General features: G+C 41.4%; 1 protein-coding gene across 3 annotated transcripts in view; it reads left to right on the top strand.

Moving 5' to 3' along the window:
- syn3 (synapsin III) overlaps positions 1-14,313 on the top strand; it is a 203,361-nt gene that overhangs the window by 36,463 nt on the left and 152,585 nt on the right. For 2 of the 3 annotated variants that reach the window (XM_070549581.1, XM_070549585.1), the window contains one exon: positions 12,316-12,725. In XM_070549581.1, coding sequence (XP_070405682.1) covers positions 12,316-12,725 — 410 coding nt within the window. Of the gene's footprint in view, positions 1-12,275; positions 12,726-14,313 lie in introns of all 3 variants that reach the window. The other variant, XM_054740043.2, reaches the window with a different exon arrangement.

The following is a 14,313-nucleotide window of genomic DNA, read 5'->3' as shown; positions in this document are numbered from 1 at the left end:
GCGCAATTCTGGTGCGCACCACGCCTTTGTTCCAAGCCTTTGTGTTCGTGTTTTATTGCTTCCTGCTTCGGGGCTTTGCTGTTTAGAGAGAGAGAGAGAAAGGAAATTCAAGGGAGCTTCAGTTTTGTTAGGATTTATTGTTCCAGGAGAATCTGCAGACATGTTCGTCTGTGCAGCAGGGATTTCCTCCTCAGCTGTGTCTCTGCAGCCCTCAGTCCGGTCACTCCTCAGCTTTCGTGGGGGGGGGGGGGGGGGGGGGGGGCATCTCATGGCAAGACTGGAGCAGCTGCCCACTGCATAATAAAGTCAGCATGTGGAGCGAAACTGTCTAATATCTAAACACCAAAAAGAGCTTATTGTTCAGTCAGAAAATAACTCATAGCAGCAATGTCTGATCTCATTCATCACATTATTGCCTTATTTTATAATCTTCAATTTGCTTGAGTTAGTTACCTGAAATTATCTTTTTTAACCACTGGGGGCAGAAAATTTAGATTTATGAAGAACTGTAAGGTAACACTAAGCTTTTTCAGCAAAGGACTATGGTGGCTCAGAAGGCTCAACAGAATGACAAAAGCATCAACACAAATATTGAAACTGAAGTAAAACAAATTTAACCCTCCGGAGTCAGACGTTGCAGATTTGCAACGTTAAAACCTACCTACCTGGTTATGTGTATTTCGTGAGCATTTTTTAACTCAGAAGTACCCCTGAAGGACAGTTGTTCGTCCTTTTATCAAAACTTATTTTGAGCCTAAGAGGGTCAAAGGAGCAATAAGTAAGACTTTTACAGTGAAGTAATCACAAAACAGTCTGTCTCAATAGTGTCGGAAGGAAGTTACATTGAAACAGATTTCATTTTTAGCCAGCTGAGGGGATTGTCTGTTTTTCTGTTAAAGCGGGGCATATTTACTGTTTACACTGTGAGTTTGTGAGGTTGCAGGGTCAAAAGTGAGCTAACGCAGCAGCGCAGGCTTTTGTCATTTGACACCAGCAGGCAAAAAGCTAGAGTTTTTTGAAGAACCAAAGCCAGGAAACTGGAGCGACCTAGAAGTGATTTTTGTATACACTTAAGAAGTCACAGGATATTTTTGTTTTACTCTAATATTGGTTAAAGAAGGCTAGAGGCTAATTTTGAGCTAACAATGCTAACATGGAATTAGAAACAAATACTCGGCTCTAAAAAATATCTTAATTAATTAATCAATTACCAACAACTCAGTGTTACAGTGAAATGTATGTGTGAAGTTATTAACTCATTCACTGACAATGATGACTAAAGTCGTCATTTGCATTTTTTTTACTGTGTGGGCATCGGAACGAGCCCCTGCACCGTGAGAACAAACATCTCAGCTCTAAAGCCGATCTTCATCCGCATACGTCACATGTCACGTGATCAGGAAGCAGAAAATCCATGTGTTAGGAGATCGTTTTGGGCCACTGCTGTAAAAAGTGAGGCACGAACCAGAAAAACTTCAGCCGATCACAATTCAACAACGGATTATGAAAGAACGGATAACACTCAAAATGCACTGATTCTTCCTGATGTAAGATGTGAGTCTCCACTTTGTTTTGGTTGTTTTGGCGTAGACATTATCCTAGCCCACAACATTCTATGACTCTTTAAAAAAATGTAAAAATGGTGAGAAACGCTGGCAGCGAAGGGCTTTACCGATCAGGAAACGGCTGGCAGCGAATGAGTTAATGAGTCAACCAGGGCATTTTAATTCCTTTAATAAGCCGTTCTGGACTGCAAGCTAATCAAGACGGCAAACAACAACACTTCCTGTAATTTTTGTTAGTGTTCCCTACTGTAAAACACCCAAGAGTGTTAACACCAGATAAGAACATGTATTTATCTACTTATCAACGTACTGTATGACTCGTCTTTGCTTATCATCTAGAATCTTCTGGTGCTGATCCATAACTGGCAACAACCATTAAACTCATGGAACGGGAGTAGCAAAGTATTTTTGCTTAAGAAAAGTGGGCTGCCACATTTGACTACAGGACATCATTCACACAAGTTGCACCTTTAACTGACGTTGTGGTCAACCTGAACATTGACTAAAGGGTAGGTTATGCTAATAGCTCAAGTGTGCAAACAATGTAATTAAGTGAGAGACAACAGCTTTTGGACCTGGTCATAGACTCACAACACTACTACTAGACCCAACAGCACCTCGTGGTTCCAGATGTTGATGTTGTCTCTTATTTACGTACGTTTAGGCTGTTAGAAAATAGCTTAAGTTCCATTTGGCCACAACTTATATATATATATATATATATATATATATATATATATAATTATTTTTTTTTAAATAATAGGTTTTGTCGTGCTGTGGCTTTTGTATTTAATCAAAGCTTCTAGGCCACTGTAAATGACAGCTGTTCCTGTGCAGTAACAGTGGTAGAATTAGTGATCCCATTTGGACCTAGCAGACAGGAAAAATCAACCATGGTGTGTTTACTAACACGCTCAAAATGTCTTAGTTCATTGAAAATCTATTCTAAATATATTAGCAGTTGAAACAGCAGCAGGTGTCTCTGGTGACATGCACAGGAAAACCACAATTTGATTTCTTCCATATTAATTGCATATTGTGAAAAGAATGAAGTACAGAAATTTCTAGAATAAGTTTTACTTGAATTTTTATTATATTTTTCAGATTGGAGATGTTTTAAGATGACAGCTGGGCAGAGGAAAAGAGGCAACAAAGTTCAGTAAAACTAAAAGCAGGACCTCCACAAGCTTCACAATGCTAAAATACATCACTGTGGATCTGAAAATACCCAGTTACATTTGTCTTTCACATTTAGCACAATAAAAAAGTATAACTTTTAATGAAAGTTAAACACCGTAAAATTATGTGCTACTGTAACATTTTTCTCTGAGGATGAAAGATGATTGAGAAGTAGAAAATCCCATCTCATAAAATAGCCTAATATTTAGTTTTCTAACTGTCATGTTGTGGTGTAAATAACGACATACCGAATCAACACGGAGACCTGGGTAAAAGGTTTAAATAATTTATTCAAAGGGGAACCAAGGGAGCAGCATAAACGTAGCTGAGATCTTCAAACTGGAATCCGGTGAGGGGATCTGCGGACAGATAAAAGTTAGATCCAACTCGAGGGTGGGAACAGAGAATCAGAATTATGTAGAGGACTTAGTCTGGATAGAAGAAGAAGAAGAAAATATCATTTCTATAGCGCCTCTCAAGATAAAAATCACGAGGCGCTTAAATAGAGGGAATCGCTCGAAGAGGGAGTGGTCCGTTCTGGGTTGAAGGGGTTATCCTGAGGCTGAGATCCAGAGAGAGACGTGGAGGGAGCTGAGCTTGAAAACATGTAAATCCAGGAGGGCATAGGTGGGCCACCGGAGGTGGTTCTGGCCAGGGAGAGACTGAGGGACGAGCAGGGTTGGAGTTCCAGAATGCTGACAGTCTGAGATGAGGGTGTAGGTTTGTCTGGGAACAAGAGCAGGAAGGTAAAAATGCTAAACTCCAATATTCAAAAACGTATCAAAACCTCAGAAGGTCTAAGAGCTCGAATATAATTCGCAAAGTGGCTGTTAGAAGGTACCCAGGTAGAGTAATCTTCCAGCGAAGTGAAGGTGTCTCTCAGCTGCTTAAATACTCCCTGACCGGCTGATGAGCAGACAGTCTGCAGCTTGGCCACCTCCGGACACACCCACCTGCAGAAGGAAACTCAAAACCAAAGAGTGATGGCAGAAACAACCCAGACCATGACACCAACGAGCTAAAAGGCCATGGTGAATGGGAACTTGCCTGTAACATTGTGATACCGGCCACAAATTAATTTTTAATGTTTACGTAGGAACAGATAGTTACAGTTATTCCAGCATTCAAGCTCACTTCTAAATATAAATTCATAGTGATGTATAATATTAAATTACCACATGAAATATTCATTCAGCCATCAGGAAGCAGACACAAGATCTGCTCGTAATAGTTATCTACCTTTCTCCCAACAGATGCCCCTCAGCAGGAGAGGCTAGCTGTAGCTGCTAATGATCACTGGTGTCTGGCTAAGACGCTAAGTGATGAATTACACAATACCGGTGACCTTTATCTGCTCAATGAGCTCATTTCCAGTCGATATCCATCAGCTTCATGGAGAAAACTGACGGGATTGTAAGTCTAGAATCCAAAACCTTGCCTTAATGAATACATAAAAATGCTGCAGATTTCCATTTTGTTAGGAAAATTAATCCATTGGTTTGTTGGTCAGAGAAAAGGCATTTGTTATCTACTGAGTAGTTATTTAAAGTTTGGAAGAGCCAGCCGTATTTAGCTTTTCCTACACATAATTGACTCATCCGGTGGATGCTTTTTCCCTTGAGAGCTAAGAGAGGATTTCACTTGAACTCAGGATTTTTGCGTTTGAGTCTAATGAACCTGTCTGTTTGCTGCAGTGGCGTCTGCCTCTTGCTTTATAGTATGTTTAAACTAATGTGGCGTCTGCTGTGAGAAGTGCTGGGAGGTCACAGTGGTGACTCAGCTGTGACACCTCCCCTCACCAGCCCGTGACTGCTGCAGGAGACTGAGACTGGGGTGTCGCAGAGCTCGTTGTGACACTGCAGTCGACATTGTTCACAGTTCAATAATAACTTTCTCTCTCGCGTGCAGGCTGTTCTAACCCAGAAGGCACCTAGAGTTTGCTGTGTATATGTGACCCTTTTTGTGGTTTTCTTTTTAAAAAATTGGAACAAAATAGAAGCTTGGTCCATTTTGGTGCAGCAGATTCAACCACCTGAGGCATTTTACAAGTTTTGAACGGCTCATTAAAGTAAGCTGCAGGTTTCTTCACAACCTCACCCAGCAACAAGCAGAACATGCACCGTTTGAAAAGGTGGCTGTTTATATTGTGTCTTTGTTAAAGGGTCTTACAAGTAATCTTTTAAGGAAATTATGTAGCAAATCAGCTAATGTATATTTTTAATTAAAAGCAAGCTTACAGTTTTTTAAAACATATTTGCAGTGGTCCATTATTAATGAATGCCCTGTGAGCAGTGCTTGATTTGTAAATCAAACCTTCCCAGAACGCAAATAGTGGCATCAAACCAAAGTTCACTAAAGGCAAAACAGATGCCGGAACACGCACGGGGTGGGGGGGTGTCCGGGTTGATTCGCTGGAGTTTTTTTAAATTAAAACTTGTGCATCGAGAGGAGCCAGTTGAGGTGGCTCGAGCATCTGGTCAGAATGCCTCCTGGACGCCTCCCTGGTGAGGTTTTCCAGACATGTCCAACCAGGAGGAGGCCTAAAGGGAGAACTAGGACACGTTGGAGGGGGCTATGTCTCTCACCTGGTCAGGGAACGCCTTGGGATTTCCCCGGAGAAGCTGGCCTAAGTGGCCGGGGAGAGGGAAGTCTGGGCCTCTCGACTCAGAGTTTCTGCAACTCTAAACATTGAAAGAATGATTTCATTTTCTGTTCCTCACTTCTGATTACCTCAGTGGTGTCTGTTTGTTGCAACCACCAGGTACAAAAACGAGGTTGTTTTTTTTAAAACTATTTTTCTGTCCTGTCTCTTCCTGCATCTCCTCTCAATCCTAAAGAAAAACATCCTAGCTTCATATGGTTCACCTCATGAGTTACCTTTGAATTGCAGTTTAAAAAGATCTACCGACCGTAAAAATAGCGGAGTGCGCGCCGACCGCACCAATGAGGTGAAGTCACCGGAGGACAAAACAGGTGATGCTTCCCATAAGGAAGGATGAGGCTGGCTAGCCAGGCTATGCTAAGGCAGGAAATATGAGTAGGAGACTATTTTCATGTTCAGACTGCATGTAAAAGTCAAAGTGATCCATCATATTTCAAAATAAGTATAAATCGGTTTCTCAGTGAACTAGGTCTTAAAATGCTAAGTAATCATCACCATTCAACAGCCTTGATTTTTCCTGAGATTTTGTTAATTGATATTTATTTTTGTTTTTACTCTTTTATCCTTCTTATTGTTTTATTGCATACTTACATGTTGCACATTGCTTTTTAACTATCTGTCTGTGAGAAGTAGGGCAGTAAAAGTCATGACACGATATTATACCGATCCAGTGGATTGTGAGCTGATGTTTTCCGGTATATCAAATTCAGTCACAATAACTTTTCCATTTGATTTGATTTGGGATCCACCGATCATTATGGAACAATATCACAAATAATTGAACACAATCATTTACCAGGGGTGAGGCAATTTCTCACCTGGCCGTTCTCTCACTGCTTGCCGTGACGCCTCTAGTTTCTTCATTTAAACTGTTTGGTGATGTGCAGGAACAGGTGGAAACCGGCAAGTCAGCGGAACTTCAAAATGAAGCAGTTGTCAAAAGGGAAGTGAGTTTGTTAAATACACTGCTCAAAATATAAAAGTAACACAAAAATAAGGCATCTTAGATCTGAATGAATGAAATATTCTTATGAAATACGTTGTTCTTTACATGGTTGAATGTGCTGGCAACAATATCACATTTCAGTGGAGTTCTGGATTAGGAGTCACACTCAAAATTAAAGTAAAAAAACACTACAGGCTGGTCCAACTTTGGTGTAATGTCCTCAAAACAAGTCAGAATGAGGCTCAGTAGTGTGTGTGGCCTCCAAGTGCCTGTTGGATGTCCCTACAATGCCTGGGCATGCTCCTGATGAGGTGGTGCATGGTCTCCTGAGGGATCTCCTCCCAGACCTGGTCTAAAGCAACCACCAACTCCTGGACAGTCTGTGGTGCAACATGGCGTTGGTTGATGGAGCAAGATATGACGCTCAGTTGGATACAGGTCTGGGGAAAGGTCGGGCTGGTCCATATCATCAACGCCTTCGTTTTGAAGGAACTGCTGACATACTCCAGCTCTAATTTCCCTCTGGGATTAATAAAGTATCTTTGAATTTGAATTTGAATGAGGTTTGGCATTGTTTTGCATTAGGAGAAACCCAGGGCCAACCGCACCAGCATATGGTCTCACAAATGGTCTCATCTCGGTACCGAACGGCTGTCAAGCTAGCTCTGGTGAGCACATGGAGGGCTGTGCAACTCCCCAAAGATATCCCTTCCCACGCCATTACTGAACTACTGAAAAACCAGTCATGGTGGAGGGCGTTGCAGGGAGCAGAACGTTGTCCGTGGCATCTCCAGACTCTGTCATGTCTGTCACGTGTGCTCAGTGTGAACCAGCTTTCATCTGTGTAAAGCACAGGGCGCCAGTCGCTGATTTACCAATATTGGTGTTCTCTGACAAATGCCAAACATCTTGCATGGTGTCAGACCCTCATACCACCCTCATGGAGTCTGTTTTTCAGCAGCCACATGCACATTGGTGGCCCACTGGATGTTATTTTGCAGGTCTCTGGCAATGTTCCTCCTGTTCCTCCTAACGGTCCTGCTGCTGGCCTCCTCCACGTCTCCTGATGTACTGGCCTGTCTCCTGGTAGCTCCTCCATGCTCTGGACACTGCTGACAAACACAACAAACCTTGCCACAGCTGGATATGAGAAATTTTAATGGGCTTTGTCTTCTTAAGGAAGTCTGCCCTTTAGACGATTTCTTTAATCCTATTTCTTTTCTGCTTTTATAACAACAAACCCAAAACAAGCAGACAGTAGGGGGGTCCTTCTGAGTGAACCTGTTGGACACAGGCTCCCAGACTAGGATGGACTAATGTAACAGATGAATGTAACTGTCGTAACCATAACAACAGGACTTTTTCTTAGAAGTTTCTACTCCACAACTCCTAGCTTGTAAGTGTCGTGATAATCCATCTGGCAGTGAGTCCCACACATTTATTAATAATCTCCCAAAATACCTTAGGGCATTGTTGTTCCACCTCCGCATACTTGGACCAAGTTCTCTGCCCTCCTACTTCTTCCATTTAATTTGCTTTTCTCTGACCTGAGTCCGGATTCTCTGATCCCTCTCTTTACATCCTAAACCCCTCGGCTCAAGATGTCATGAGTGATAAAGCCACATTTGCTGGCAGTGAGGAGATACAGCACACTAGAAATCTCTCCTGAGCTAAAAAAAAAAACAATACTCATTCCTTCACAGCACATAAAAAATAGTCTACATTTAAATCTAGAAAGAAGCAGGTTATTGCAAACTTTTGTAAGATGAGTGTCTAGATGGTGTGGTCCTGTGGAAACGGCATGTGAATCACAGGAACGCTCAACGTTTGACGTGGTGACAGCTAATCAACAGCTATATCCGTCCTTGATAATGTAACTTCACAGAGCAGCTATTCAGACTATGTGCTAGATTTAGTGGATTCACAGGCAGGATGTGAAAACGAAGGAACAAGATGGAGCTGTGGCACCTCTTGTGATTCATCTTCATCGGGATTTCTCAAATATAGCAAAGGATGCTGCACATCAGCGGGGGTCTGGGGTGGCATTATCTTTCTCTTCCCCATCATTACGGAGTGAAGCCTGTGATTTACTGTTCACCCTGTTGGCTGTTAGACCCCAGATACTCTCCCTAAACGATTCTCACCCTCTGGCTTTTCATCATTGGATTTAAAAGTCGTGGTTGGGGTCTCATTTGGCAATAAAGAACAACGATTAGCAAAAATTGTGTTTTTTTTTTTTTTAGTTTAGATAAACTCTCAGCAGTTAGATGGTTCCCACCAGGTGAGCTGGAGCATAGTGTGATGTTTCCTTCCACTGTGGATTTACTGCAGCGAGAGCCAAGAGGCAAAGCCGTTCTGGGTTTAACAGCTTCAAGCACAGACAGAAAGCAGCTTATGGGGTGTTAAGAAAGTGGAAAATGTGTGAGTTGTGCAAAAATAGTGACTTTCAACTTCTCAGCAGCCAACTATCTATATTATTTACAAAGAAAGAGGATGGGAGTCAGTTGACTGGTTACATTTATTAGTTTTAGTGAGGTATTTATTTTAATCGAAACTTAGTCTTGGTTTTTCTGGATGATCATAACTCCAGTAGGAAGGTCTCATGCCTTTACTGAGTCCAACTGATGGAAAATGCATTGTGACAAAAGCTGCAGAACAAACTCTGAAACTCTAGCGTTTAGCGAGTATGACAATGTCACCAGTTTGTATACAGATTACTAATTGTGAAGTGATACTACTGAGGATTAACTCCTGTGTGTGTGATGAGCTGGGCTAATTCTCATGTGACTCAGAGCTTCAGTGTAGCTGCAGAAATGTTACCAGCCTTAGACTTGGTGAAAAGCTTCTTCATATTAAATATGTATGTTTCAGTTGGAGATACATGCTGCCTTAAAGGTATGGAACACTGAAAAACATTTTCTTGTTATTATTTCTGATTATAATTAGTCACTCTGAGTTTTTCATGCAGGCTGAACATGAAAATAATCTCCTGAATTAGCTTCTGATAGAAAATAGATGGTGAAACTCTAGGATTAGACGAGCCTGACAGATCTTCGTCACTCTGTCACCTAATGTTCATGGACTCAGCCAGCTTGACTCACAACGAGGAAGGCTGTTGTTGGTTTAGTGTCCAGTAAAGTGGAAGCTAACTGTTAGCATTAGCAACTGCACCACACAGCAGAACTCATCCAGGCTTGTGTAGAGAAAATGGAGTCAATGGTGGAGTTGTGTTGCTATTAGCCAGTCAGAGGGGAGATGTTCAAATTTCAGGATATCACACTTCAAATCCTGTCTTCTAAAGCTACTTTCTCCTAATCCAACTGGTGTCCCACTTTAATCAGCTGTAAAACAAGAGGAAATGAACTCTGACCAATCACAGGGGTGCCAACAAAAATATGTTTGGTTGATTTTGGTTTAATCATCAACATTTTACCAGATTTTAGCCCATCAGTCACACCCTCATTAGCCTTTCAGCTGCAGTTTGACAAAGAAAAAACAGCTGTGGTATTCCCACTGTAAGCCCATCTGCTCCAGCCTGATGACAGTGAGCATCATTTATTAGCTATGGAGGCAGAAAATCCCCTCAGGAGATACAGGACAAAAGCTGAACTAACTAGAGCGAGAATGTTGGACTTCCATTTGCTTTGTGCATAAAGAAGTTACAGTCATACTGCAAAGTCTACGAGTCACTTGAAATGTTCTGATCCAGAGAAAAATAATGTGTCAAGTCCTACAACTACATGGAACCAGATAAAGTTTAAAGTACAAAAAGGTAAAGTTTGGTCATTTAAACTTTTAGTTACGTGGGAATCATTTTACATTACTTGTCTGCAACGGCAGAGATGCTTTCCTAGAACTGTGCACACAATTATTTAGTTGAAACGAAGAAGGCAGAATGAGCAGAAGCAAACCTGAAACAGCATGAAGAACTGTTCCAGAATAACACAGAAAATTAAAGTTGTGACTGTTTCTAATCAGGGAGGTGAGAAAGTTTCCCCGGTGATCCGCAGCAGCAGTGAGGAGTTGTGTGCTGCAGCTGTTATGTCACTGTTCACTCTGTAAACGAAGAGTTCATTTGAAAACATAAAAGCAAATTTGATCAAACTTTATTTTGGCTGATTTCAGTTACGTAAATAATAAAAAAGATGACTTGGGGGGTATTTAAAAAATGATGTTATTTCAAATGAACTCTTGTTCATGTTATATTGCAGGCCATTTTTTTTTATTTTCATTTTTATTATAATTTTGGTCCCAACAGGAACTCATCTAGGGAGGGGATGTGACTGTTTCACATTTTATTTTACCCATTCCACCTCCTATTGTTCATTTGCCCTCTACCTCACAAACACCTGAGACACGAAGCCTCTGCTGCTCTTTTATCTCATCTAAGCTCCATTTACCATGAGAGCGTCCCAGTTTTAATCAGGTTCACAGGATTGTTTCTCCCTGTGTTGGTGTGCTTGAATCACCAGAGTTTACAGCTAACCCATTTGCATCGCTGATGTGTTACATAACCGTCTCTTCTTCCTAAAAAAGTCCATTCTGCTTCATGAAGAACTTTGCTGTGAATCTTGCCCAACTGTATTTTATCACTCTTGTGTCACTGAATTATTTGCCAGCAGATTTGCAGATTCATTGTCATGTTGAGTGTTGGAGTGAGAAAAGGGGATGACGAGATTCTCTGGAGGCAGACAGACGACAGATTCAACGTCTCGGTTTAATGCTGAAGGACAAGAAGCTTAAAATCACAAAGCAAAAACCCAAATCAGTGTGTTGGGGATAGGGTTGGAGAACAATTTAATAACCAAGTATATTTAACAACAGATGTAGAAAAAAATGGATAAATAAAAAATTCAATTGAAAGCTTCCTTTCTTTTTTTATTCTGGCCAATGGGATAGCTTAATACTACTAGAGTCATTACTTACTCCCAACCAATCATAAAGACAGACCCAAGCCCAAGGTTACATTGGTTCAGTGACATAACGATATTTTCATTTCTACAAGTCTGACTAAACAAACAACCATCATTTTCAGAGAATCAATAAAAACCAAGTCTGGTAACACAACCAACTTGTTTTATCATAAAGTACTGACATAAAATGGCTAGCACTATTTTCTATATTTTTTCTATAGTAATGGAATTTGATCAAGGTATATTTTAGTTTTTATTGATATGCTTTTGACGTCTCGCCCTAGTTGGGGATGAAAGCAGGAACTAAGGTGTTTTAACTAGAAAGAATATACACTGATGGAAGAAGTAGCCGAGGTGGGACCAAGTTGATGTTTAGCAAAACAGAAGCAAGTCTCGAGTCGAATCCTAAACTTTGAATTTTGATTTCTAAATGTTGGGTCTTCAAAAAGAAACAAAATGTCTTTCTTCTGGCCCGCTGTGTGGGTGGAAAAGGAGTACAGTCAGGGGGTGACTTGTACTTTAACTAATCCATCCTTACCAAAATATCCATGAGATGGTTTTTAAAAAGTCTGTTCAGTGGAGTCCAACTGTAGTTATGTTTATGTATGAGCACTTTCTCTTTGACGTCTTCTGGTATAAATGCTGCCATGCAGGGTATTTTTTCTCAGCAGTGACCCCTGATGTTTAAGAAGAGAACAGTAGTGAGTACGGTGCTCGTTGCTCTAGCAGCAGTGTTGATGCCTGGAATACGATCACAGCCCAACTTAAATGAAGAAAAGGGGGTCAATCTGTTATGAAAAGAAGATAAAAGTAAACAGGAAGTTAAGCCAAGCAAGGTGCAGCATTAGAAGCTGCTAGTCTAAGCTGCTAATGTGAGTAGAGAACATGTAAATGTGACAAACTAAGCACAAACTGAATAATTACCAGTTATATAATTACTGTAATACTTTGTAAAATTGGAAGCAAACGCTGTGAAGGTTATTGTGACCTTACCTGCTCTGACTTTACAGGACGTCTGTGTTCTTCCACTCTTCTCCTTTGGCCTGACAGACCCACCAGCTCGTCACCACCATGAACTACCTTCGTCGGCGCCTCTCAGACAGCAGCTTTGTTGCCAACCTCCCAAACGGCTACATGATGGATCTACAGAGGCCAGCTCCTTCAGGGTCATCCACTTCCTCTCCCACCTCTCCAGCCATAGAGAGGCGGCAACCCCCAAGTCTCCCCACCCAGACCCAGAGTTCAGGGTCAGGATCGGCCGCGGGCTCTGGGAGCTTCCTCAGCTCCTTCTCCAGCGTGGTGAAAAGTGCTCAGGTGGCTCAGAATGTCGCTGCTGCTGCACACGCCAAGTCATCTGCAGCCTCAGCTGCAGAAGGTGCTGCTGGGAGCAGTCAGCCGGCCAAAGCTGTGGTACGGAAACCCAAGATCCTGCTGGTGGTTGATGATCAGCACACAGACTGGTGAGTTCAGTTTTTAGTGGGAAATCTGAAACAAGTGCTGTTCAATTGAAAATGAGTTTTATAATTGTGTGATTTAAACAAGATAAAAAAAAAAGATCTTGACAGAAATTTCATATAGATGACTGTAAATTTGGGATATTTGGGATTTTGGCAGGTGAGAAAACCACATCTTTGGAGTTTAGATCTCAGCTTCATAGCAGAAACAGAACTCAGAGTCTAAACAGGACTTTAAATAAATAAACAGGTACTTGGGATTTTTACACAATTTAAATTTATCGATTTCTTTTTAGATCTTTCCATTGAATGTTCAGTGTCCCACTGACTATTGTTTTTGCAGGCTTGTTTTCCCCATTCAAACTGGTAAATATACAAATTATACATCAAATTATTTACGCTTCTTTAAGCTTCTTGTGTTGACACCATCGACATATATACTGGACAATTCGATTCCATAGGCTCCAATAACTAGTTTTTTGTCTATAATGGGAGGTGGCCACCACCTCCATTTTGACCGTGTCATAGGTTCCGTCCAGCCCAGACAATTCCATAAAAGGGAAGAGAGGAGGAGCTGAGGGTGGGGCTGTAAGACTGGGATCAACTGACAACACCCGGTCGAACTAGCTACAAGCTAACCTGAAGCTAACCCTGGCTAACCCAAAGCTAACGCGGAGGTGGGAGCTGAGCTAACGGATGTAGCCACCTAGCTACAACCCAACTGGAGCTAACTGTGGAACACCCATCTACCTGAACCTCACACGAAGTTTAGGTGGAGGTTTTTGGCGCTTTTTCGTGAAAAGTACCTGGATTAAAAAGTATTCAATCGGTAAGTTTATAATTTATTTCCGTATTGAACCTATATTTTGCTTTGAGACACAGAAATTGCCATAGTAACAAGAGAAAAATCAGAAAAGGTTGTTGTTGAGGTGACATAAGAACAAATGAGGTAAAATGAGGAGGAATTGGTTCGTCTTTCTCAGGCAGATTCTGATGAGGGATGGGTTTTGCTGCACATGGGGGAGTTATTGATTTCCAGTGCTGGAGCCATAGCACACATCAGCTAGTTTATCACGATTTCCCTATAAACCAATAAACCTATCATCCATTTCACAAATTGTTATTCTGTTCTTGATTTGTTGGCAGATTGCTTCAGTTAGGTTGTTCTAGCTCTTTTAATTTATCTGAAGGTTTATCGGTGATCATTGTGAACAGGCATGTTCTCTAAGGAGATATCAGGTCAGGATCTCAGATTTATCACCAAAACAAAGCTCACTGCTGACACTTGTGTCTACAAAATTTACCTTGAAGCTGCATTTCTCCTCTAATCTTTTGGCTCAGGTTAATTTCACACCCTGATTTTTCTAAAATGAGTCATTGTGGGTCTGTCCTCCATCCAGACTACCGAAAACAGGTGCACATAAACCAGGAAGGAAGAAATCTGGATAGCAAAATTAGTAAGTTATAAACATAGCCCATGATCAGTGAATTAACTCTAGCTCAGGGGTCACCAAACTTTTTGAAGCTGAAGGCTACTTCATGGATACCGAGCCAAACGAAGGGCTACCAGGATGACACAATACTGAGTGACCTC

The sequence above is a fragment of the Nothobranchius furzeri genome, chromosome 1 (genome assembly GCF_043380555.1).
Source record: "Nothobranchius furzeri strain GRZ-AD chromosome 1, NfurGRZ-RIMD1, whole genome shotgun sequence".
Taxonomy (NCBI): Eukaryota; Metazoa; Chordata; class Actinopteri; order Cyprinodontiformes; family Nothobranchiidae; genus Nothobranchius; species Nothobranchius furzeri.
This window is presented reverse-complemented; position numbering and strand designations above follow the sequence as displayed.